General features: G+C 37.0%; 1 protein-coding gene across 12 annotated transcripts in view; it reads right to left on the bottom strand.

The window, feature by feature from the left end:
- The window catches only part of DLG2 (discs large MAGUK scaffold protein 2), a 966,889-nt gene that overhangs the window by 199,963 nt on the left and 740,132 nt on the right, over positions 1 to 26,794 (bottom strand). For all 12 annotated transcript variants that reach the window (XM_079303594.1, XM_079303596.1, XM_079303599.1 and 9 more), the window contains 2 exons: positions 22,373 to 22,441; positions 12,184 to 12,340 (listed from right to left, as the gene is read on the bottom strand). In XM_079303594.1, the coding sequence (XP_079159720.1) occupies positions 12,184 to 12,340; positions 22,373 to 22,441 (226 nt within the window). The remainder of the gene's footprint in view (positions 1 to 12,183; positions 12,341 to 22,372; positions 22,442 to 26,794) is intronic.

Below are 26,794 nucleotides of genomic sequence, written 5' to 3'. Positions count from 1 at the left end.
GAAGGAAGGAAGGAAGGAAGGAAGGAAGGAAGGAAGGAAGGAAGGAAGGAAGGAAGGAAGGAAGGAAAAGAAAAAGAAGTGGGGGAGTCTTCACTTTCCAGCTTAGTATTTTCTTTTTTTTTTTTTTTTTCTGCTGTTATTTTATTTTCAGGGTACATTTACTGCTTTTCTCAATTTTGATCTGTTCTGACCCTTCACTTTCTACTTTTCAGTAAGAGCTGCACAGAGAAGTGGTTTTCTCATTGTGAACTCTGCTGAAAACATAGGATCATGCCCCATCTGATGTTTTCCATGCCCAGCACCCTCCTTCTCTGTTTTTATGGGCCAGAAATTCCAGTGACCTTTTCAATTCTCCTTGTCTGTCTACCTTAGAATTACAATTTTTGCCTCTAGTAAGCTGGTCTTTATGCTCTGAGGAGCTGGACATTGTAGGAGGAAACTCTTCTCTCTCTGGAAAATAAGAACCACTGTGAGGGCATGAGCTGTATCATGCCTTTTTCTGCCAGGAACTTTAAGGAGGCAGCTAAGCCAAAAGAATAAGATATCAAATCATACTTGGAGCAGAAAAAAAATAATATTATGTTCTTGAAGAGGTGTCTTGTACACACTGCCTTTTACACTAGGAACCAACAAGACTTATGACTCACCAGACCACACGAATCATTACAAATGGCATCTGTTAAGGCTAAAACCATAGACAAAGACTTGTGTTTTAATCCAAACTGTCAGAAATTCTGATACAAGATCTGCTTCCCATGTGATTGTAGCTTTTATGAATGATGCCAGATTTGCAAACTTTGAGACTGAAATAATTTCGCTGAATGACATCTTAAGACCACTTCTCCTCAATTCCACCAGAATTTCTCAAAACTAGTTTAAGGAATAAAACTAGTTTAAGAAGTAAATGGCAGCTTATGAAAAGGCCACATGGACTTGCTGGAGCCTCAATGGACATAAAAATTATTTCATCTAGATAACTAAATCAGCTTGTTCAAATACCAACTTGAACTGGATGTGATTCAGCAACTACAAGGTGATCAATGGCATTTTGTCATATTACTAAATGGTGAAGTTGAGACAAAGGAACACCTACTTTTTGCATATTAAGCCAACTGGTATTACCTGTGAAAAATACTTGTAGGAGTACTATACTAGCTAATAACACAGGCCAGTGTCTATCAGCTGATTTAAGAATAAATATAAATAATATTTTTCATCCATTATATAAATGAAACATCCATCAAATACAATTCTTAAATTCAATTCTAGTTGCTGCTTTTTTGTTTTTTCCTTCTGTGTGGTCCCTCAAAACCCCTTATGTTCCTACCAGCACCTAATTTCATGGATCTCACCGTCATCTTTTCAAGCATTCACATTCCTTCTCCTTTGCAGTTCCTGCTCTCTTTCTACTCTGAATTGGAAAATATCAAACTGTCCCTCCTCTAGCTTTTACTTTACACATGACTGTTACTTCCATTCACTTTCCTGTCTTTCTGAAATATTCCTCTTTCTCTTTAATTCTGTTTTCAGCATTTGTACTTTCTTGTTTCTTGCTCTCATCTAGGGTCATTTACACATAACCCTTTTAGAAGCATTTATTCCATATACCTTAGTGTCCAAATATATCTAAAAGGCATTTTTCCTTATGCAGCAACTGTTCCTTAAATTAACTCTCACATTTGCAGGCATAAGTGAATGGATATAACTAAGCCAGCATTGTTCAGTATTACTCTTAATGCTGCAGGGTTTTTGCTTCACATTTGAATTTCAAAGGATAGTATAAGCAGAAATAATGATTGAAACTGTCTTGCTTCTGAAATGAGGTAAAGCTTTCCATTTTAACAAGTTCCTTATACCTCAAAGATGATAAGAACTTAATTTCAGCTGCAGCCAACAAGAAATAGGTACTTAGGAACAGAAATAAAAAGGCAAAACAATTTTAGAGTCTGCTTAGAGACAGAAGTGACCCTGAGCACTGAGTTGAGATGAATTAAAAATCTGAAATCCTTGCCTTGAGGTCTGCTTGATAGGTGTTTTCATATTTCCACATCCAGAGTATGTCACTGTGGCCCGTGAGAGGTGAGGTGGCTACTGGCTTGTGCCATGGCAAATCCATTCTGAGCTCAACTCAGTGACCATGAGGCAATGTGCCAATGGCTGAATGCTAGATTGCCTCACTAGAATGATGGAACTGAATTTTCAGTGCTCACATTTCATATTAAAACTCCCTGAATCATAACATTCAAAATTTATTTGTGGTTCTATGGATGAAGATTATGACACAGACACTTTGAATAGACAAAGCTCCATACTCTCAAATAAACCATGTTTTTTAAAACCAGTGGAAAGGAAATAGCTCTTGTATTCTCTAAGTGATTTTCCTTTTGTTACTACTCTGGTGGCTTGCTTGTTCAGATTCAGAACATATCTATCTTTTTTTTCTAAAAAAGATCTCAGAAAACTCCTCCAACAAACTATTGCAGATATCCCTTCAATAGCCTATTTAATGGATGGCCAACTTCTATTACTTCGCAGCTTGTGTCACATGATAATTTTTTTAATTACTCAGAAACCCAAAACTGACTTGGCAATAGAGCAGAATGATTCCTGGAGACTAGTTAGAGCACGAGGCAAAGGTCCAGCCTGGGGCAAAGCTCAGGGATTTGAGCCATTTTGTCCAGCAGTAGCAGCTTGGCTTTCACTTTTTCACTGTCAGCCTGGCAGTGCAGCAGCTCTGAGGGGTGCAAACCTCATTACAAATCTTCAGTGTATCAGATGTGATATAACTCTGCTTGACAGTGTTACACCAAAATTTGCCAAGTCAGAATGTTTGAACTGAATATGCACTCCTCCTTAAACTCTAAGGAGGTGAAGAGCAAGCAGTCTGGCAAGAGACCATTTCTACTTATTGAGGCAATAGTAAAATTAATATTTTAGAGGTAACTGATAATTTCATCACAACAGAAATCATTTACAGACTCTAGTCTAGGCCAAGTTACTAGTTGTGCATGACACAGAACTGACAGGTCTGATAGCTAACACATTTGGGGGAAAAAAGATCTACCTTATTCAAGAGAATTGTTGGTATAATTTATTAGCTTCTGATCATGTGCTTGAAATGTGAGAGTTAAGCTAGGAAACAGCTACAGCATGAAGACAATTCCACTGTATGCCACAGACTGCAGAAGGATGTGGGTGAGGAGAGAGAAATTGTGGTGAGAGAGAAATTCAGCTGGAAGACAAATTCCTAGATTAATGAGATGAAATTATGCAGAAGTATATGCAGCATTCCAGAATATATTGGTGGTAATTTTTCCCCCTAGAATCTCCATTAAGCTCTTGTATTTTTAAAAGTAATCTATTTTATTTTGAAGTTCCAAAGTGGAAAATCTATGAGTTTCTCTGGAAATACAGCCACTTGCCCTGATTACAAAGTAAATGCCTCGTATTTTGAGACTGAATATGTCTAAGTTCTCTTCCAGTCATCACATTAGATATATTCACCAACAACACTGAAAAACAGTTTGATACCAGCTCTCACCCCCAAGATTGACTATTTCCAGATGGAAGTGTTAATATGGTCAAAGTTCATACTACATTAAAATGAAGTTTTACTGTCAAGGGGGATGCTAGAGTTTTTCCGACGTGAGTTCTAAACTCCGCAGCCTTATGAAAAAGGAGACTTTGTTCTTTTCAAAGATCCATTTCTTTAAACACATAAAAGAGAGTCTTTTCAAGAGCATAAATCAGTGTTTGCACCCAGGTTTCCTCACCAGGTTCCCAGCTGACTTCTGTACCTTTAAATCTCTCTTGTACAGGGAAGTTGCACGGGTGTCTCAGTTTTGTGAAATGTTTTTGGCTCATCATGATGACAGTGAGTACTGAACATATGTCTGCATGCATTGTGAGGGGTGAAACTGAGTTTATCTGGAAAAGGCAGAGCACTGTGCACCCAGATGATCTCATACAGACACAGACCCTCACCCTCAAATCCCAGAACTCCCAGTGTTGCCAGCAATATCTGAGCTTACATTAAATAGCTGCTTTGTCCAGATCTTTCCATTAGATCTTGCCATGACAACATCTCTGCTTTTCTCTGCTTTTCTCCAGTTTTTTGGGAGGCTTATGACCTGCTACTCCATAAAGACATTAATAGGTAGATTACAGGGGCAGCAAGTTTTCAGTAAAATAAAATTTATGACTTCTTTCAGGGACAAAATTAAATTTGATGATTTATTCTTGAAAAATTCATCAATATTATTACTCCTTCTTCTGCTGTTTTCTACATATATGCGAATAGATTGATTGTTTCTCCCAGAAGTTTTCTCTGAAAATTGGGGAGCCTGTTTTATACTCTCAAGTATTCCTTCAGCTCTTGAATAAAATCATGAATGGTCTGGATTTAATAGTTCCTTAAGTATACAAAAATTAACTTCATCTGTTTACAACATCTAAGTCATCTAAGTTCTAATTTGATTTTGCCTAAAACTACTTTAAGGACTTTCTGTTTCTTCATAACTGCCCTAATTGGATAATTGTGGATCCATCTCTTTTTAAAGACAAAACAAAACAAAAAAATCACTAAAGGGTGTAAACTCTCATGTTCTCACTTTTGAAGAATCTTCCTTCCAACTCTTTGGAAAATTAATTTGTTGCTTGGTTTTCTATTTCCATCAAACATTTTCTTGATGCCTTTTCTAATTCTTAAATGTACAGCCCATTTTACATCTTGCCCTTCTGAATTTCCTCCCAGATTTTACATAACATTCATGTATTTTTAAGACTTGGGCTGTTATTACCACAGGGACTAGCTCAGCTTTCACTGTTACAATGTGGATTAATTGAGTTTCACAGCTGTCACTGCACAGCAAGCAGGTCTGGAAGTTCACACTATTTCCTCCTCCCCTTTCAGCACAAAAACATAAAATTTGCCCTACACTATAGGGTTACTCAAGGGCAAGCCGTGTTTCATTTTTTCATTCTCTCATTTTTTGGCTATTCTTCCTTACTAGTGAGAATAAAATCTAGAATTATCTGACTTACATTTGTTTTTCCATATAGTCCACCAAAACCAGATTAATGAATGTTTGGTCAGTTTTTTATTTCAGTAAAGGGAAATTAGGCCCAATTCATTATAATATGTGAAAAGAAATATAGTTTTTGCAGCAAAATGGTCATCTGACCCATGTAAAATGCCTGCTTCAGGGCAAGGTGAGATGTACTCAGACGTGGCTACACCTTTCTGCTAGCCACAGAGAAGGCCTGAAGGGTTATATACACTCTGTGCTTCCCAACATGAGCAAAGCCTGAATTTAGATCAATCCACTTAAACATTTCTAAGGAGCTTAATTTACCTGTCCTTCAGTTGGTGTCATCCCATTAACATATGGCAATGTCTGTGCTCTCATCTCCTTTCCAGAGGTTTTCTTTTTTCACATTTGTCACATACATCACCTACCATTCAGTATCATTCCTTTGGATATGTTTAGCAACACATTCTTGCTTGATTTTCAAACAAATTTTACTTTTAAAGAGTCCAATCAGGTGCACTAATCTACCCATTTAAAACTGCTCTGATTATATATCAAAATTTTCAATACACAGCAAACAGTGCCCTATACATTATTACAAACCAGGTTTATATAATTAACACACTGACTAAGTAGGATTAATGTTAAAAACATTATAGAAGTCTCTAGAAAATCACAGCTAAAGGCCTCAGAAATTGATAGACTGTCCCATGCCCAAGGACAGTCATAACCACTCACACCACCACTGGGAAGCAAGCATCCTAAGGATATGATCAGTGTCCCTGCAAACAATTCCTGCAGGGCAAAGGGAGTATCTGCTACAATCCTGACACCATTACACAGAAGGGACAAACTGATGATCCAAGGAGAAGAGAAACCAGGCCCTACAGACATGTTTCAAACATTTTCTGAGACAGCTGCATTTTAGAAAAAAGAAAATCTGAGAAGAGAAACCAAATGGTATTTGCTATTTATCTTAGTTTTGTCACTAGGTAACAAAATGCACTATTTGCCCTGAGCAGTTGCACTGCTTTTACCATGAGCAAAATAACCATTTTAAATTAGAAAACTGAAAGTTTCTCTGTACCAAAGTAAGAGAAATCAGTTTGAAGGTCAAATATAACTAGCAAATATAAAGCATAAATATTTGCTGTAAGTAAGCACAGAGTCCTTACATTCTATCCTGCTCTATATGGACATCTTTGGAGTAGAAATTGAAGAACACTCTGTTTTCTCAAATGCATATTGTATTTTTTGCTGCAGGTGTGACTGAGAAGGTGGGTAGGGGTTGTGTGGGAGGAACCAAGTACAATGAAATGTTTAAAGTGTTCATAAAGGATAGCAAATGTCTCACAAAAAACAACAGCAGGACGATGCACAGACACAAGACAAAATCTGATTAATATAAGATCCCTCTGCAAGAGAGAACCTTGTATAAAACACCACAGACAACACTAAAGTGAGATGCTCAAATACTGGCATTGCAGATTGGGTTTGTGTAGTGCCATGTACCAGTGACAGAAAACCCCACAGAATATCTCCACCAGCCCTTCCCAACCCAAAGTTGTTTAAGCAGCACAGAAAAAGACAGTCTTTCCCCACATATGAGTACATCCTGGTACTATATTCAAATCAACAGGAAAATCACACAGAATGCTTTGGTTAACTTCCTTCACCTGATTCAGGTTAGATGAGAGGGGAAATGGAAACATTATGAGAGTATTATGTGTCTCTTTGCAGCACAACCTGCTCTTTTTCTACTCTTTCCTGCTGCTGTTGAGCAATCACCCTCCAGAAAAGTTGTTTTATTCCCTTAGGGTAACCTATGGATGCACTGCCTGGGAGCAGTTATCTTGCTCCAGAGCAAGCAGTCTGCTTCTTCTCTTGATTCTACTTTCAGGCTGCAAGTCACGCTGCATCCAGCCATTGTGAACACAAGGCATTTCTACAGGAGAATGAAATAAAACTGATACTGCTTTTATGGTTCATGATTTTATGTTCCTTTCATTTGCCATTAAGGAAGCACGATGTTAGCTGAAAAAGATCTATATTAAAAGGGCAAACACACATAAAATTTGAGATGCAGTTTAAGGCACTTAAATATAGATATGAATGCATGTGGTGTTTAAAGTCAATACAGATAATATAGCTTACAGACAAATTCAACCTGCTCTATACAGCTCACAGTTGGCCAGCTCAACTGTTCTCTTGCCTCCTTTGACATTAATGGCAACCAGACACCCAGCAAACATGTAGATGTCTAAATGAAAGGATCTCAATCAGAGGTTTAATCTTGCACAAAGACAGAAAATTCAGTAACTTCAAAAGGTAAGATTCAAATGCAAATACTTGCTGTTAACTCCCTATGCCTATTAATTCACTGTAACTCTCTCATTTGTTTACAACTTGATAGAGCCTTACAGAAAATTATGAAACTGTTTGAAAAGAAATGTCATCATAGGAATTCAAGGAACAATATGCACTATTTCTGTGAAACTGTTTTCTGAATTCTGCTGGTGAACTTGTATGTGCAAACTAATTCTCTCCGTTTTAGCTCCTGTACCTGCTGAAAAAGTTATTCACTTGGCACTGAAAATGCTTTGAAACATTCAGGCTAAGATAACTGAAAGAAAGCCTTATATTTTACCAAGATTTTGATTTGACATTATAATGCAGAAAATGATGTGGTAATTCTTCTTTGAGAAGGACTGTGTTGCTTGTCCTGCCTCCACAGGGATTTCCCCTAAAAATTGCAATGTATTCACTAAGTACATCTTCCCTAAAATTTCAAGATTTGTACTGCAGTATGTCGTGGTGTATGCACAACAGGTGGCCATTTTATGCATATGCTTCGTGGAAAGAATTAGTTCTATTGCAGGTGGTTTTGACTAACCAACACTGGTTTGCTATTGCTGTTTTAACAGCAAAAGTATCCTTTAGCATTGGAAGTGGAACTTAAAACTGCAAGCATGGCATCAAGGAACATTACATTTTATTTCTATTGAAGACTGCAATCTCGTAACAGATGGAGAACTTGGGGTTAGATCTGAGTTCAAGCAGTCTCTAAACTTGGCTCATACTTCCAAAATTATTTTAAACAAATCACTTAACACACTGGTACCTCACTTCTACTGCTCTACAATGGAAATGATTTTTCCACTGATATTCTGAACTGTTTCCTTTGGCCTATAAGTATCTGAAATTAATTAATCTGGGTGTGCACATGCAGTAAATCAAGGATTAATGTCAATTAGAATTCAAAATGCTACTTGATAATAGTTACAATATACTTAGTAAGAGGAAAAAACTACAGGGAGGGATATATTCTAGTACAGTGATGAACTTACATTGGTGATGTGTGTGTTACTTCATTTTAAAGACATTCAGAAATGAGAAAAAAAAATTTAGTCGGGTGGTGACTTAAAGGAGTAAAAAGAATTATAGCTAGAAAAACCCCCCTCAGGGAGGAACCCTGGTCTTCTCATGAGTGTAACACAAAAATTCATTTTTGGGCTAATCAAAATGTTTTAATATCTAACACAGACTTTCCATGATTCTTCACTTGACCTTCAAGGTTCAGTTAGGATTCATATGTTCCCTGTGCACAGGAGCATAGGGAATATCAGCCTTCTTTCTGAGATATTTTTCAAACATTTCCCATTAACTGAAAACAGGAAAAACCCCGTTACTCCTTTCTCTCCTGAAATTTCAGCCAAAGGCAGACTGCTGTCATTACTGATCCTGGGCTGCCACCTGGTGGCATTTGGGGAAAAATAAATTCAAATTTCACTCGTCCATGGGGCCAAGGCTGCAGCACCATCCTTCCCAGTGGGTTGGATCCCTCCCTCTCACATCCTGACAGCCAGGCACAAGGAGAGGCAGAGATTGTGGGTTTGTCCAAGCCTTGTTGGCTGACTCTGGGATGATGTGTATATACACCCAGTGGGTCTCTCCAAGGCAAAGCCTTGCTGGGTCTCACTGGTGGATTTGCAGTCTATTTTAGATATTTTTATAGGTACATTCCCAAAGGTGAGAATACACAGCTCTCAACCAGTCAACATTGTCATATTCACAGGCAAGAATTAGGAGAGAGCCCGTGATCCTCACTGTCCACCTGGGAGACTGAGGCTTAGGAAAATGAAGCACCCTGCTTATGGTCACACAGAAGGACACCAGCTAAACTGATTAAATTGACTCACAGAACTGTTTGGGTTGGAAGGGACCTTTAAAGGTCACCTAGTCCAACTCCCTTGCAATGGGCACGGACAACAATGAAAGATGTAGCATTCTGAAAGATAATAAATATTAGAGGGATTGGCCAAAAAGCAGGTCACAGCACATTGTAAAGACATGTAAAATATCACAGTAGAAGAACTCTTGTGGCCTCACTGTAATTCTGCTATACCAATCCTATAAGAAATTAAATTCAGATATCTAAATCACTAACCAAGCTTCAGCTGATTAGAAAGAGCAGCTTTGAGGGTACTATTTGTTCTTGTTAATCAGATTTGTCATGTTTTGAGAAAGAAATGGGTAAAGTATTTCTGCAGGGAAATAAGTGTTTCTGAGGGAAGAAACAACAAGAAACAAACAGAGACAAATAGACATTTTTTCTGCAGTCCTTATAAAATTAAGGTGTCTGGGACCCTTCACTAGACAATGGCATAAGATTAATGAGCTCTGTAGATGAAACTGGTTTTGTCTGAATATGGAAAAATGGATCCATAATAGTTATTTGTGACTAAGTAAGTAACAAGGGCCTGACTGGGTGATTGCCTGGGGATATGTACGCAGTCTAATTTAGTAATAATTTCCATCCCTCTCTGCTCAATGAACAAATAAACAACTCTTGCATGACAAGTAAATGCTGATTTTGTTACTGATGCAACACTAGTAACATTAATTAAAACTCATGGAAAATGTCACTACAAAACTGACAAAATTAGAGTTAAAAATTTTACCAAGGCTGTAGCATACAGTTCTAAATATATCCTGCTTGAAAATAAAAGAAAATGGACTTCTAAACTTGTATTTGAACTTCTGGATTTTTGAATACAATGTACTGTGAAAGGCTTTGATCTTATCAGTTTCTTTCAGTCAGCTCTATTTTGCTGCATCTAACCAAAGAAAAATAAATTGCATAATCGTCCTGAAGAAACTTCTGTTTCTTTTCTTTGGGTTTCTTGTCTGTGCTCTTCTTGACACAGGCCTTTGACTTTCTTATCTCATCATAAAGACAACTTTACAAGAATCTATTTTGATTTTCTTGCAGTTCCCTAGAGACTTTCTACTTGGAGAGCTCTTTAAGGCACTGTTGGGAGGAAAGGGTTAAAAGCAGAAGATTGCAGAGAAGGATTCGAGATTCCAAGAGATCCTGAAGATGGGAATGACAAGGTCTGGAGAATACCAGTGTGGAAATATACCCCTTAGACTATGCCCACTAATGTCCATCCCCTGTCAGTTTTGAGAAGTAGAATTCTGTTCAGAGATACTACAAGTGTTTGGAGAGACCTGGAGGCACTCTCAGCTCGAGCTCCCTGTTTTGGGAGAGAGAAGAGCAGAGCTCAGAGATCCTGACAAGCACAGAGATCCCAGCATGGTGGAAAGCTCTGTGTGCATGGGCCCCAGTGAGTGGGTGCAAAGAACAGCCCTGACACCCCTTGGTGTGGCTGAGCCTGATGGTTCCTGCCTTCCCACTCCTGTGTCTGCAGGTGCTGCTCTGGGACCCTCCAGTTAGAGAGGTGAGGAAACAAATGTACTCTTTGCATTTCAGATGCAGTCTTGTGGTTGCTCTGCCTGCCTGCCAGTGCTGACTCCCAACAGCACCTAAACATCTTTCACTTGTTTTTTCTCATTTTTTCTTACAGTACTTTTAAGGAACAGGTCTAGATAAAACACTGTTGTGATCCTCACAATGCCAGGTTAATGCCTCCCTTTGGTGATAACTTAACCAGATTTTCTATATATTGCAAAACACCTCCAGCCACCTATTAAAACTTTTTACAAAACCTTGACAGGGGTAAGGTAAGTTCACTTTTCATAGAATAGGCCAAGACAATTCTTAGCAATGTAGGAAAACCATATCCAGCTTAATTAATAATTTAAACATTGACCAGAAAAGGGTTGCATAACCACATCACAAGCCATCCAAGCTGAAGCCATTTTCTGCCCTTTACTATAACAAATTACAACCAGGGATGCAGGATCCACAGGGATAGAAGGCACAACAGTGGGAGGCAGATACTGCAGCCTAGTGTGCTCATCGTTTATCTGGGATAAATAATTCCTGTGTTTCAGCTCTTTGCCTTAAGGCTATTGTTGTGCTTCACATGAAACAGTCACATCTGTATCAATTTGGGATGGTTTCTTTGTTTTTGTGTTGGGCTTTTTTTTTCCTTCGGTAAGGAATGTGAATAATGTCAATGGATACTTAACTACATTTTCAAAGCTTTCATTTTTCTTCAAATTCCTTTCTATTCAGATTATTTCAGTCAGATGTTCAATTACTTGACAGAGCCTAAAACACAAATGTTCTGGTTTTAAAATGTATGGCATCAATATACAAGTGAATGAAAAATTAAAAAGATGTTTTTGAGTCTAAGTATGCAAAATATAACCTCAGGCAACAAAGCATTTCATCCAATAAAATTTGAAAAGCATTTCAGAGGGATCATCAAATTCATCAGCGTCAGAGAGCTAATTAACATAACCTAGTTAATTTCCTTGTCGTAGTGTAGTGAGCTATTTGATAAGCAGTTGAGTGCACACTAGATGGCAGCCTGAGTATAGATGATTTCATCCTACTGCTTGTTCTCCAGGAAAAGGTGAAATTGAGAAATATCCTTGGACTCAGCAATGTGTTTTGGGAAAAATGAAACTGGATGATGGGCCAAAATATGGGATGCTTAGGTGTGCAATGTGCTTAGGTCCTTCCCTGCAATGTCACCATAGTGTAGGTAGCATTAAGCAGTGAAAACTCTCATCTCCAGCTAAATGCAAGTAACACCAGTAACACACGCTCTAGAACCCAAGCGCAAAATAACCAAAATATCCGGGAATAAACCCTTTTCAGCTCAGATTTCACAACACAGAAACGAGCAAGGCTTCTCCTGGTGCCCCATGAGTAGAGACAAAGGCCAGGGGCAGCACTCACAGAGAGGATCTGGTCTCCTCGCTGCAGCTCCCCGCTGAGATCCGCCGGCCCGCCGGCCAGGATGAACGACACGAAGATGCCCTCCCCGTCTTCGCCGCCCACGATGTTGAAACCAAGTCCTGTGGAGCCCTTGTGCAGGATGATTTTTCGAGGCTCTCTGTATAGAAACAAAGAGATAATGTTTAGGCACTCAAACCTCTTACTGTGTATGTATACTATATTGTGCCTAAGATACCATAATGGTCTGCTATTGTCTAAAGAAACCATGTAAAAAATGACAAAGCTGTTAACTGGGGAACAGATAAGGTAGGAATCAACCAGCATTATTTTTTTTCCTCATGGTTGAATTCAAACATCTCTATTAATTTTACTCCATTGGAGTCATCTTCACTATTTGTTAAGTGACAAATTTATTAAAAGGAAAAACAAAACAGTGAATATATTTCATAATCTATTTTATAGCAATGCTGTATATCCATGTAGAATCAATCCTTATACGGTACCTTTTTATTTTAAGTTGTAGTCTTGATTTTGCAAGTAATAAACAAAGAAAAAACTTACAATTCCAAGCAAAGCAATGGCAGTTGTGTTTGATCCTGACAGATTTGGAACAAATAACCTTTATATGATCAAGCCAATACAATAGAATCTCATTAAAACTTTGATTTGACATTATCAGGATCGTACATTTGTTAAGCCACACTGCAGCTTTATCACTGAACCAGCCCAAGTGGTACCTGCTTTTGCTATGCTAATTAAAAAAATACTAATTATTATAGAAATCCATAAATAGTAACAGGCATATCTCACACAGCTGTTCATCTGTAAATTGAAAATACGACCCAGAGGATGTAAACATAACATGCAATTTACTGATGGGAAAACTTATATCCAGAAATAGATAATTTTCCTAAGCAATCAAGGTAGCATCCTTGAGAAAGGGTCCCAAATATTCCTGGTCCCAGTCTCTACATACAAGGCCTCAGAGCTGGCTCTCCCTTGAGTACACAAGAACACACAAACACATATATACACACACTCCATGTTTATTGGTACTTACCCCATTTCAAATTCCTCTAACAATTTAATTTTCAGAAAAAATATAAATGATGTTAAATTATGATGTGTAAATTTAAGTCCAGCCTTGCAAGTCTCTCAAATACACGTGTCTGTGACTCCTCCCAGAGAAATAGGATGCTCTACTCATTCTTTAAGTTTGCAAATAAAAGTTGCCAGCAACTAAAACACATTCTACAGAATGCTTCTTGTATAAATCATTCAATATTTCCTTCATATTATAGTGCAGTTCTGCATGACACAAATGGATCTTTCATTTCCATTGTGTTTTTAAAGAACAGAGAAAAAAGGAGAAGTGATTGAACTGAAGGATGCCTTATTTGATATGAGTTTAATCTTATGGATACATGGAGACTTTACCTTGACATGATAACTCTGGAATCACAGGCATTTGCTAATCTTTGCCCAGTGTTAATATTCAAATGGTATCCCCAACTTGATTGTGATATTAAAATAACATCTCAGCTTTCTGAAACCAAAGTATCATATTTTTGGAAGAGAAGAATAAAGCAAAGTATTAGTCCTACTCCATATGGTCCTTCATTTTTTTTTTTACTTAAATTTTAACATTGTAAAGTCAGAAAACAGTTAAAAGATACAGCTGTCAGCAAAAGATATCTTGTACTGAATTTGTGTATTTTTAAAGTATTTTTAAGAATCAGAAAATAAAGGTAGAGTTTATTTTCTTTTGCTTCACTGCTGTTGACTTGCCTTGTAGCAACTCCTTTAACACCTTGTTAAATATATGCAGAGTAGACATAAATGGGATCCAGAATCTCAAAAGTCTAAACAGGTTTTTAATTAGAAGTGTGGCCTGGGGGTTGGAGCAGAACTAGGACAGTGAGCTGAAAGTATGGTTTCTCTTCTCTGCTTAGCCCATGCACTGCTGAGTGTTCTTGGCAACTCATTTGTTCTCTCAGCTTCAGTTTTCTCATCCACAAAATGATACAGTGACACTTGTCATCTTTGAGTCCTACACATCAGAAATGTTTTGCAAGAGTTGAGCAACTGCCATTTATTATTTACCAGAATATTGAGGAAAAAGAGGCAGCAAAGTCAAGCCAATATATTTGCATGCTTTGCTGGTGAGAAATCAGAAGAGATCTTGTTCAAAATAAAAAGGAGTATTTTCACATATGACAGGCAGTTTGGATCAAATAGTTGAAAGCCAGAGCCACAGGCAAAACTAGGTCAATACAACTGGGTATCCACTGAATAGTTTGCTGTGCAGCTCAACAAAATGTTGGCCCAGTTATTAATCCCTGTCTCCGATCAAGTCAGCAGATTTATGCCTAAAATGCTGCCAGTGCTGTTTTATAATTTTGGCCTTTGACAGTAAAATTCACATTCTGCTCTTGGATGATTATGTTTAGAGGAAGTTCAGACAATAACAGGAACATGTCAGAAGCTGTGATTAGAATCCAATGGTTTCTGCCCCTGCTCTTTTACCTAATCAGGTCATTTAGGTCATGACTCAGATTTGGCTGAAGAGAGGCTGACCATCCTTAAAATGTCTTTGTATTCCTTTCAAATCTGAGTACCCTTCACAATCTGAAAGGTGGACTCAAAAACACCTAAGTGCTGTTGTCATTACAAAAATAACCTTTAGCCATTACTGTACTACAAAAGCTATAGGAAGTAGAATGTATATGCCAACTCACCTTAATATAATAAATATGGTTTTAAAAACATGTAATTGCTCACACTTGTGTAGTATACTTGCAATGACAACCAAAAAGGGCTTATGGTAGTAAAAAAGCTGATATAAAATTTATGAAGTTGAAGTAGGAAAAACATTTCCAAAGGAAACCAGCTGCAATACCAGCCACTATCCATGTGATCTTTTAGGAGTGATACATATTTTATAAGTTACAGTCAACCCTTAATATGATATTTAAGGAAGTTTAAGAACAGCTCTTCAGATTTTTCTTAAATTAGGAAAAATTCCTTTCCCCCTGTTAAAAATCTTTATGAATGCAGTTCCAGTACAAATGAGAGAACTCAAGACAAAATGCAGATAAATGCTGTAAAGGAGGTAATGGAACCACTTAAAGATGACATAATGATGGGAGAATTGAGAAGTGAAAGAGAAGTATCTCAAATGTGAATGATGCTTGCTTGTAGTGAATGCACTCAAAATGCTGCAGAAAACAGCAACTAAGGCAGAAATTAGTTAAAAATGGGAGTGGTTGGGCATTGAACAGGCTCCCCAGGGCAGTGCTCACAGTCCCATGACAGAGTTCAAGGAGCATTTGGACAATGCTCTCAGGGACATGGTGTGACTCCTGGGGATGTGCTGTGCAGGGCCAGAGCTGGACTCAGTGAGTCTTGTGGGTCCCTTGCAACTCAGGATATTCTGTGATTCTATGAAAATGTTTTATTTGGAGCCAATAGATGGCACTCTGTAGCTACCCTGAAAAAAGGAGCAATCTGACATCCAGTGTGTCTGAAATCCATGTTTCAGCCTCCAGCTTTAACTATTTATCCCATTTACAATTTCTTCTGTGATGAATACAGCTGAAGGTAACTTTGTAGGTGCTAATAAATTGCACTAGCACTTTAATTTGGTGTGTGCATGTTTTATACCCTCCTGCAGCTCTATACCACATACAAACAGAGCAGAGCAGCAGGGGAAATCAAGCAGAAATTAGAAAGGAGTGTGAGATGAAAACATTCCTGGACTGACAGAAGGCAGCAGAAGGGAGGGGAGAAAAAGAGAAGGAAAAAAAGGAAAGAAAAGAGGAAAGAAGAGAAAAATCAGAATAAAGGGAGGTAGTGGCTCTGTAAAGGAAAACAAGGAAGGAAATAAAAAGGTAGGGAAAGAAGAAAGGAATTAATAGATTCAGGAGTAAAGGAGCAAATAAAGTGCTGCAATCCACACAAATTTACAGACAGAGAAATCAATGGCAGAATCAATTTGGATGGACTTGGTTACTTGCTTTAGGGAATGCATCAGATCAGATTCTGTAAATCACATTATAAATTGAAGGCCTGATATAAGAGCAAAGGATTACTAAATTAATATTTGAAAACAATAAGTAGTAACAAACCAGAGCAGATAAAATGTCAACACTTTAAGAAAATGTCTTCTGTCATAAAAATGCAACGACCAAAAATAAATCAAAGTGCAGCATTTCTCTCCTTTTTTGGTTTATGAATATTTAATTTGATCACTATCTTGAAAACAGCAAGTGCTTTTTATTTATTACATTTGTACTGAATATTTGGTATGATCAGTTTACTTTTAACAACAGAAAATTTAAAAATGTGACTATTACTATCATTCTTCTATAGACTGGAATCCATAGTAATTATAGATCTAATTTAAGAGATTAAAACTGGACTGATAAATGATGGGGAAGTGCTTTCTAAAAACAAGTAATTTTTATAATAATTAACTGAAAGAAAATCCATGATTAAATTGATTATTCTGTGCTGCTGGCAACATTAAAGAAAAGAATCAGTTTTAGTATTCATGTCAATTCACACAGCTCTGTCTTTCTGTTCCTTTTGTACCATCTATAAAATTTGAGTGCTGACACAGTTTTGTGCTTTTTGAAATACCTACAGAAATATTAAGCAATACTGGGTGCTTTCAAATATCAGACCCTAGGGATTTCTTCAGTTTTATACAATCAATCATCTGCAGAGGCTTACAAATATGGCTTTGATCTTGATTGGCTGCAGTTTTTTTGTTGTTTTGGCTTTTAAATTGTTTTTCTTTTTGTTGTTGTTGGTTTTTGCCTTCCCTCCTCCCCACAACCTGCCATTTTCTTCACAAAGGATGTTGAAAGCATACATCAATTCATGCATATGTTGCATTGGTGTTATAGTAATACAAATCACAGAAAGCCCAGAAGAATACTTATCTTATTGCTTGCATTAGAGTAGCATCAATATACAAGTCAGGGCCCACAATCTTTCTACAAATATAGTACATGCAAACCCATCCCAGCTACTTGAATCAGTAAGCAGCAGGAGGCACAGTTGTATTATTTGGTAAAGTCACATTAGTTTATCAGGGAGAAGAGCACACAGGGGATAGGACAATGGGAAATGGTTTTAAACTAAACCAGGGAGGATTTAGATTAAATATTAGGAAGAATATATCTGCTGTGAGGCTGGTGAGGCATTGGCACAGGTTGCTCAGAGAAGCTGTGGATGCCCAACCCCTGGAAGAGTCCAGGGCCAGGCTGAATGGGCATTTGGGCAACCTGGTCCAGTGGAAGATGTCCCTGCCCACGGCAGGGGTGGGACTTGGACCAGATGGTCTTTCAAGTGCCTTCCAACCCAAGTCACTCTGTGATTCTCTGAAAGAACCCACCCCAAATTAAGGCAGCAAGGCCCCTTCTCCTGAGCAGTAGAAATGTTTGGCTTCTGAAATGCACAGTGTGAGCACTGAGTTACCTTAGAGTCATTTGGCTGATCAAGCCATTTATTTTCCACAAGAAGAATTCTAGCTTTCCTCTTGTGCTTCAAAAACTTCTGATAAACAACTGTGTGTTTATTTCTGGCAACTAAAGGTACATGCCAGTGTATGTGATTGTTTAAAATGTGTTAATCAAATAAGAGATAATATAAATTCTTAGTGGTTAAGGCCTGAAATATTCACACACACATCTTTTTAAAAGGCTTTGAGTTTTGGTGAAACCAAGCTTTCTTTATAAAGATTTTCTTTCATTTTTCCACAACTTTTCTTTCATACTTCTACTACTCCTGTTGCCCACAAAAGGAAAATCAGTACTGCTCTCATATATTGTTTTATTCCAACATCACTTCTATTGCATGTTGGCTTTTACTTTTCCCCTGGCTATTTATTCCCTCTTAGGCTTGGCAAATTCTTTCAATTGTGATGTGAAACAGCTCCACCCCTTGCTTTCCTCCCCAGCTCTCCCTCTCCTTTGCCTTTGTTGCAGGTACCAAAGCACCAGGACCTGGCAGTGCTAAGGAGCTACAGATCTTCCCTTCCCAGTTTCCAGTCCTTCACCACCAGTGTCACACCTGACCCTGTGACATCTGATCCCTGAGAGTGACTTCAATTAGTGTTATCCTACTTTTAATTAGATTGAAAATAGCAAAAATAAGGAAGCCTTCCTCTTATCTACTGCTTTCACATTGACCATCACAGTGCAAGGGGTAACTTTATCTGCAGAAACTGCAACAATGTTTGGCCTTCTAATTGATTAGTGACTCATTTCATTTTACCAAATATTGGTATTCCAACAAATAATCACTCAGCCTTTAATAAGATGTACATTTATCAGATTTTGTAGCAAAATATAACTTTGTCTACTAAAGTTAACCTATCTGCTTGAAGCAAGTATTTTATCCATTTATTTGACTATGGATTCCTTGGCATTTCTTGTTCATTGAACATGTAAAAGCAATGGTTTACTCTAATTTTAATACTGACTACAATTTTAATGTGTTTATTCTGCAATTATCATGTCTAAATTATCACAAACTTTTAAGTATACTTAACAGGAGGAACTCCTACTGGGAGCCAGGCTTCAACCTGACTGATGCATGTGTGATTGCACTGGGTTATATTTTGCAACTGGTTTTGTTGAGTGGCACGACCTCTGGACTTCAGCAATCTTCCATTTTATCTTTCATAGAGAAATTAAAGCCTGCACACCAGGACAATTTTTCTGCTTGCAGATAGCAAGATGGAATTGGCATGCAGGAATAATCTTTCTGATTTGAAAAACTGCTCTGCATTTTTACCATGACACTTGACATTTCCTTCAAAATGCACAGTAGTCTCTCTCCTGGGTTTGAGAAATCTCACTGATTTTTGGAGAGATAATGTAGGACAGCTAATACACTCTTTAGTTTTATAAGGGATATGATTATTCTTGTCTGCTTGTTCATTTATCTCTCTTCCCTGTTCAAGGAGGTATATAATTTACATGCTAATAAACCAAATAAATCCTGAAAACTGCATCTCTGTACCACCTGCTACACCCAGCAGAGACAAGCCCATATGAGAAAGGTTTGCTTTGCATCATGCTTTTAAAAATATTGGCTCCCTATTGAAACTGCTGTTCTAAAAACTACTACTTAGAGCATTCAATAGCTCTATTTACCATGAATGCTCCAGCTTTACAGTTCATAAACAAAGCTGGATGAGATGGAACTGGTGAGAAGCAACAGAATTGCACTACCAGGAGACAGGAAGTATTCAAATGCTCAGAGAATATCTAAAAATAGCAGTGCCTCTAAGCCATGTTTCAAAATATCAATACACAGGCTGCTAGTAGCAAGCATCTGAAATTACTTTATAGAAGACACTTCTGAAACAAAAAGCCTTCTGTAGTATCTGTCCTAACCAGAATAAAAATTCTTATCCTTAGTCATGGTTCAAATGCTGTTTATATATATATCTTTCAGATGCTCAGACACATTGATAAGGCAAAAAAGACTCGATCAAGTAAATTGAAACCCCAGTTTCTAAGAGTTGGCTGATAGCATACAAAATTAAATTTGTGGGGATGCCAAAAGCAGAGAGAATAGCTGTCAGACATCACTAACTTTAAAGCTTTGTGTGCTAGTGTGGCAGGATTTAAAAATAAAACAAGGGCTGTTTTCAACCAATAATTTTCCTATTTTGGATAGTCACCTTAGCTTATTCATTAAAATCACTTCAAAAAACTCAAAACAACAATATTTTCTAATTCAAACATTAGAGTTTTCTTGTTTTTTTAACTATGCAAATAAAACATTAGGGAAATTACTAATGATGACCTCAAAAACCTGAGAAGTTCATGCCTTTATACACAGAATAAATTCGTACACCTCATGCATGGTTATTACACTGTGAAGAATATATGGCTTGACTATAAAGGAATAATAATCCTTGAAGATGTCTTTATTTTTCCCATGTGGCCATTCATTTTATTGTGGGACATGAAGTCCACAAAAGCTCTCTCAAATAAAAAAAACCACCTTGTTAAAAAAAACCTATTCAGTTCTTTAAAAATCTCTTCTGGCCAGCTCTATTATCACATATTCAACAGGGGTGGAAAGGATTAAATGCCAGCAAATGCAATTCCCTCTGTATTTCTTTAACCCTCCCAAATTTAATTTTTCCTTCACAGGACCCAATAATTATATCAGTTCAGTGACCCCAGTCAGTCAGAGAGATCCAGCATCCAGGGTACAAATGTCAGTGTGTGCCAGGGATGCCTTGCAGGAAAAGCAGCTGTTTAAAAAGTGCATCTCAAAAGCAATACAGTGATTCTCCTAAATATAGGATTTTACACGGCTCCTAAAAGAGAAAAATAACTTTGTTTTGTCCTCCAATTCTATTAGCTGTAAACATACTTAGCAGCATGGACTCCACAAAAACATCAGAATAAATTGAGCTTTAACATAATGAAATATTTAGGGCTGAGCTGATTACTCATTTCTGCTCAGCAGTGGAACAGGCCAATGGTCCCACTTTCCTATGTGAAATGAAATATGATGCAGTGTAAGTTGATTAGTAATAATTACAAGCTGATGTTCTTCTACCTCCTGAACAACAGGAGACTTGTGGTATCAATGGCCGATTTTCTGCACCCTAGTGATTCACACACAATATATTCAAGTTGTCTGTGTGGCCAGTACAGATTCTGCAATTTATCTAAAAAATCATTTAGACAGGTTGATTTCCAAATTTAAGTAGGAGTTTAAAACTACAGGATGATTCCTGAATTTGTCCAGCAGACCAACCCAGAGACATCATAATAGAATCTCCTTCCTTAAATCTCAAGTGAGCAAATTATTCTTTTCTTCTCCTACTTTTTCACCACCCAAATTGTTCTTGAAGCTCAGTTTTATTTCAAACATCAATTTATTCATGAGATGATTAGAAGAAGAGTCAGGGGAATTTATTATGACTCTCTCTGGATTAGAGAGAAAAAGAAAAAAATCTAAAATGGAAGGTGTTTAAGCACTGAGACTGCTTGTCCAGGACTTGAGCAATCTCCACATTAATGATGGTCACAGCTTCACTGGAGAAGATCCTGAGCAACCTGATCTACCTTACAGCTGGTCCTGTTTTGAGCATGATGGCTGGGTGATGATGAGGGCTTCATTTATAGAACTATCTTCCAGAGGATAGCCCTTGAGCCACATGCACTTTTCCTGCACAATTCTATTAGCTCAATCTAATTTTCAATGAATAATTATCATAGCTGATTTACATATTTAAAATGATCATATTTTAAATCATAGATCTAGATAAGAAATTAAAAATTAAGACTTTTGAGAAAACCATTTCAGGCTTCACTTAGGACAGGATTATTTTACAGACTGACCACTTTATTTTCTGACTGCACCACAGTACAATTGTAATGGAAGCCAAAAGACAACATGATGACATCTTTCCTCCATGAAAGCTTTACAGTCTCTTTTTTAGAACAAGAAAGAAAAGCTTTGAAATGTAAACTGAGAGCAGCCAATGGTAAATTATTATCCATGCCTAGAGAGTTCCACACTTCTATGGGAGGGGATAATAAAATTTGACATTTTTTAAACTATGCCAGTCAGTGCAAAGATAATCTGTGTTCCTATGTTAACAATCAGCCTTTCTAATACTGTAAACGTGCAAGAATATTACCTGTAGTTGTGAATTATTCACATTTTACACCACTGCCTTTGTTAAAATTGAGGCAGCTGTGCCCCTACAGCTGTGTTGTACAGTTAACACACTCATGTACACATTCACCAGCACAGAATTAATATTTTCCATCAGTAGTTCTTCACCCTTAGTTTTGAACACTGGTTTGTCAAAAAGAACTCAAGCATACATTAAGAAAACAGAGTAAGACTTCACTGGACTTTTCCATGATTAGTGGGAAGATTTCACAGATAATACAAGTAAATATGAACACTAGTCAAGTGAGATGAATTGAAGAAATGGTGCCCAATATATCTCCATGACAGATATTCTCATCTCCATGAAAACCAAATCTTTCAGTGGAAGCACCAGGAAAGGATCAGCACTAATTTGAAACTTCATTGCTCCATCTCACAGACTTAAACACCTAATGAACAGCCTTGTGCATGTGGGTAGCTCAGTGGTATCTGACACCTCTAGAGCAGCTTTAACAGAGAATCATCTTACCCTTCCACAGAAATGGTCCTCTGCAAGCTCACTGTGGGTGGACGTGTTGCAGTGCTGTGCTGGGAGTGACTGCACGGCCAGGGAAGAACAAAGAAAAGCATTTGTTAAAGAAATAGAAGTTCATCTTGCTCTTATTGTCTCTAGCAGTTGAGCTAATGCCAAAATAGATACAACAATAGATACAACAAAATAGATACAACAAAAAAGATTGTTTTACACGTGTCTAAAGCATTTTCATTTCAGTGGTGCTCATCTGTTCAAAAAGAACTTCATTGTGCAATCTCTCTTGTTTAAATTCAGCTTTCATTTCTCATTAAGAGCAAAAAATTAAGATAATAACATCCCCTTATCTTTGCTACTCATTTGAAAAATACATATATATTCACACGCAGTTTAGTAATTTTAAATAACTTAAAAGCTAATTATTCCACTAAATACACTAAACATACAATGCAAACTTAATTTCAGAGCAAAAGGTAAAACAGCAAATGATAATGTAATCAATCTAATTTTCAGTGTTTCTCATTAAAAGAGAGCATGCATTTCTTAGAATTGCACCTTGATATAACTTCAACATTAGTTCTATAATATTTTAAGCAGTTTGAGTCTTTCCACATGGATTTTTATTGATCTAGGACCCAATACTTAGGAAAAAAACGTGATATTTTTTCTATAGCAAAACACAGACACTCTGAAAAAAATATTAAAAAGCCTGAGGTCTAATGGCTTTTCATATGTTATACTGACATGATTAAGAAATCTAAATAATAATAATTATGTTAAAAATACACAGTATGTACTAATTCCAGTATTATACTGTGGTATAATAATATTGTAAATACACATGGGTAAAACAGAGCACCAGTTTTGTGATAATAAATTGTACTTCTCATCCAAGACAATCTGTTTAAATAAAGTATTATAAAGCAAAAGCATCTGGGTGTATTTTCTGACTAATTTAAATGACTACAGCATATAGTGAGGCCCAGTATTAATAATGCAAAGTGCACAATGAAAGTAAATCTTTATGTCATTTTATATCACTAATTCTAAAAACTGAAGACTTTGTCTTGCTTTCAAGCTTTGCATATATCTCAAACTGCTTGTTTAGAAACAACACATTTTATTTGCAATAAAAGCTACTTCATTTGACAGTAGTGAGGAACAGACCTATTTTACATTAATTTCATCCTGTAGCATGGTCAATACAGAAAAGATGACTGTCTGACAGAAAAGATGCCTTTTTCGGTTTTTTTTTTTTTTGGTGTAGCTCAGAGTTGTGATGCATGTCACTGTACAAACAAAAGTCCTCCTGGAATCTTCTGTTGTGACAATTGTGCTTCAGAAGGTTTGTGGAAAAGTATATTCACCTTCTAAGAAGAGCTGCAGAGCTTTTTACCTGTTTTATAGCAAAACTTATTTATAAGTATTGTAAGTTTCTGGGATCATGATGTGAACAGAACAGCTGAGTTGGACAAACACTGCAGAATATTATATGAACATTGGTTAAAATTCCACGTTAAGTTTGTACAAGGAACTTTACACCCCACTCCTGCCAAGTGAGGGGGCTCATTTATCTGCAATATTCCATCCATTAGAAAACCTTTTCCAATCCTAGGGATTTGTGACACAATATTCAAATGAGCCCTCGCCTGCTTTCATGAAAATAGTTCAGAACTGTGATATGAAAACTCATTTTCTTTTACATAATTATGAAAAATCAAGTTTGATCCTTGATATAAGCTTGTGCCTTCTAAGGTATCATTGTGAATATAATGAAACCTTGAAGTCTAAAATGCAGTTTAATCTTTGCTTGACACAAGTTGCTATTGGAGACAGAATAATAGTCTGATATGATTCCTAGCTGACTTACTGAAAAGATCATCTCTTGGTGAATTCTATCAAATTGATGGAACCAGCAGAAAGAAGCTGTTTTCATCACATACTTAATACACCTGTGCATTTGCACAAGTCTTTTGCAGCACTGGAGAAATAAAGCTTTTGAGTTACTGCTACCAACACTTTCTGTGATGAATGCCTAAACATATCCCTGTTGGGATATGTAAGTGGCATAGTTTCAAACTGACAGATCAAAGTATTCAAAGATTGAAATTTAGGCTTGTAAAAATGCTACCATTTCTTTCAAATGAGAATGAACCTCCTACTAGTTTTAATAATATAAAGTAACAATATTTCTATACACTACCTAGTACTACAGCCACACAATATGAATTTCCCCTGAAGAAAAGAACCTTACATCCTGAAAAAGACCAGTTTTAACTTAAATCCATTTTATTTTAGTTAATTGAGATAAGGAGAATATGCTGTTCTTGTAAGACAATTCATAAGAGTGAAGGAACAAAGAATGAGATTTTAAATTAATAATAAGATGCAAAATTGGGAGCAAAGAATTCAACCTCTCTTTTTAATGTGTTAAAATGCTTTTTGTTTTAAACTTATTTTTCAGGCAAGGCAAACAATTTCATGGCTTCATTAAATACTAAAACTAGAGCAGCCTGGTGTCCATGTATTTTTTAAAATGCTTATTATGAAAATAAATATATCAGTAAGTATTATAGAAACAAAAAGGTGAGTAGCCAGTCTCCTTAGTTTTAATTCTGTTCTAGGCCATGAAAGCTCTGAAAGCAGCTGTGTGGGGGATGCTAAAACTGGAGACAGCATCATAAATCCTTCTTTCCTCAAAGGGATCAGATGAACCACCACCTTCCCCTCCCAAATGACACTTTCACCCTTACACAATACGCCACTGAAACCTCTATCTGGGATGGAACAATCATGTTAGGGAAATATTTATTGTGTTTTAAACTTCTATAATGCAAAAATGTGGACAAGCACCATGAAGGGATCAGACTGCATGATGCTCAAATCAGTTCATGCCAAAGCCTGCCTATTGCATTGAAAGCAAAGAATTGAAATTAAAAGAAATAAGATTGTTACAATCCAAAATTTTTTCTCTTCTCCTTTGGATAAAAGCAAGATACACTGTCTTTACAAAGAGAGTACTAGAAAAGTCATTAGTTTTCCTCTCTCAACCCTCAACTTCTATCAACAAAGAACAGCTGTCTTCTATTTGCTATAGACCTGATTTAGGAAACCTTTTGTTTCCATATATCTTTATTTTGACAAGTCAAAACTGACAGCATTAAAGTTATTTGCTTCCTAAATCAATTGACCTGCAACTTCTGATAACGAAGCAGTAAAACACCTGTGGCACAGGCTGGGTAGAGACCTCTCTGAACACTGGCTTTGGAGCAGCCATTCTTCAGCTCCCAATTCTCAAACTGCCACACAGAAGAAAAATATACCAACTGCATTTGTCTATCAATATGTTCTCTGCAGGAAAAAAAATTCAAACGACAACAGCAAAACCAAACCCAAAACTAGAGCTCTGAGTTCTTTGTCATTCACAATACTAAAACAGAAAAGAGTGATAAATGCAATATTGAGAAAATTTCACTGTAGACCAGTGAAGGGGACGCTAATTCTGTTTGGTTTTTTCTGATGTATTCTCAGCATGTTGTTTCTTCTGTCAAGGACTGAAGGTAGCACTGCAGTTGTTTATAAAGCTTCTAAGCCTTTGATTTGATGGATGTAAGAGTTTAGCAAGGCAACATGCTTTAATTCCACTAATGTGGAGTTCTAATTCAGCTCAGTGAAGTGAAACCAGCTTTCCCTGATGCTGCCAACAGCTAAACTCCTAACTTAAATGAGTTTTCGCACTCCTGTGGGATTAATTAGAAGACCAGAGATTGCTTTTTTTGGGCATTAATTTTATCTCAGCTACAAATGGTTTGATAATATCCAGTACTGACAGTTACTGACCCATATTAGAAGTGTCAAACTAACCAGACAGTTTGCCATCAGAGGCAAACAGGATACTTCAGGGAATAGGAAATTCAACCCTGCTATGTTCAGATCACCCTCAGGTAACAAAGCCAGACATGAGATGTAATGCTGTTTGTTTTCATGCACAGGCACATGCAGTGAGGATTTCAGCAGCATAAGTCACTTTTTAAAATGGCATCTGTGCATCTATTGTACAAATAGCACTGCTAGGCTAAATAGCTACTCATTGGAAAACAGAAAAATAACAAAATGAAGGATTAGGCTGTCATTCTGCCTACAAATATGTAGAATAACACGACGTCTCTATTCAGGTTCTCTGAGGTAATTTCACTTGTACAACTAAAGCAAAAAAGGTTGCTAACTTATTCCTCCCTTCCCCAAACAGTGTTCACAAAGAAGTGGTTAGCCACATTCTGTGACTTACAGTATTTGAGTTATTGCAGTCCTAAACTACGATCATTTAGTAATAAGGAAGAATGCAAGGTGGAGCTGTGACTCAGAGGAATGCTTCAGCTCCTGGAATAAAGCTAATTATCCACCTTTGTTAGCAGTGTG

This window comes from Erithacus rubecula (genome assembly GCF_903797595.1).
Source record: "Erithacus rubecula genome assembly, chromosome: 1".
Lineage (NCBI taxonomy): Eukaryota > Metazoa > Chordata > Aves > Passeriformes > Muscicapidae > Erithacus > Erithacus rubecula.
The sequence above is the reverse complement of the archived record's forward strand: the minus strand, read 5'-3'. Positions and strand labels throughout refer to the sequence as shown.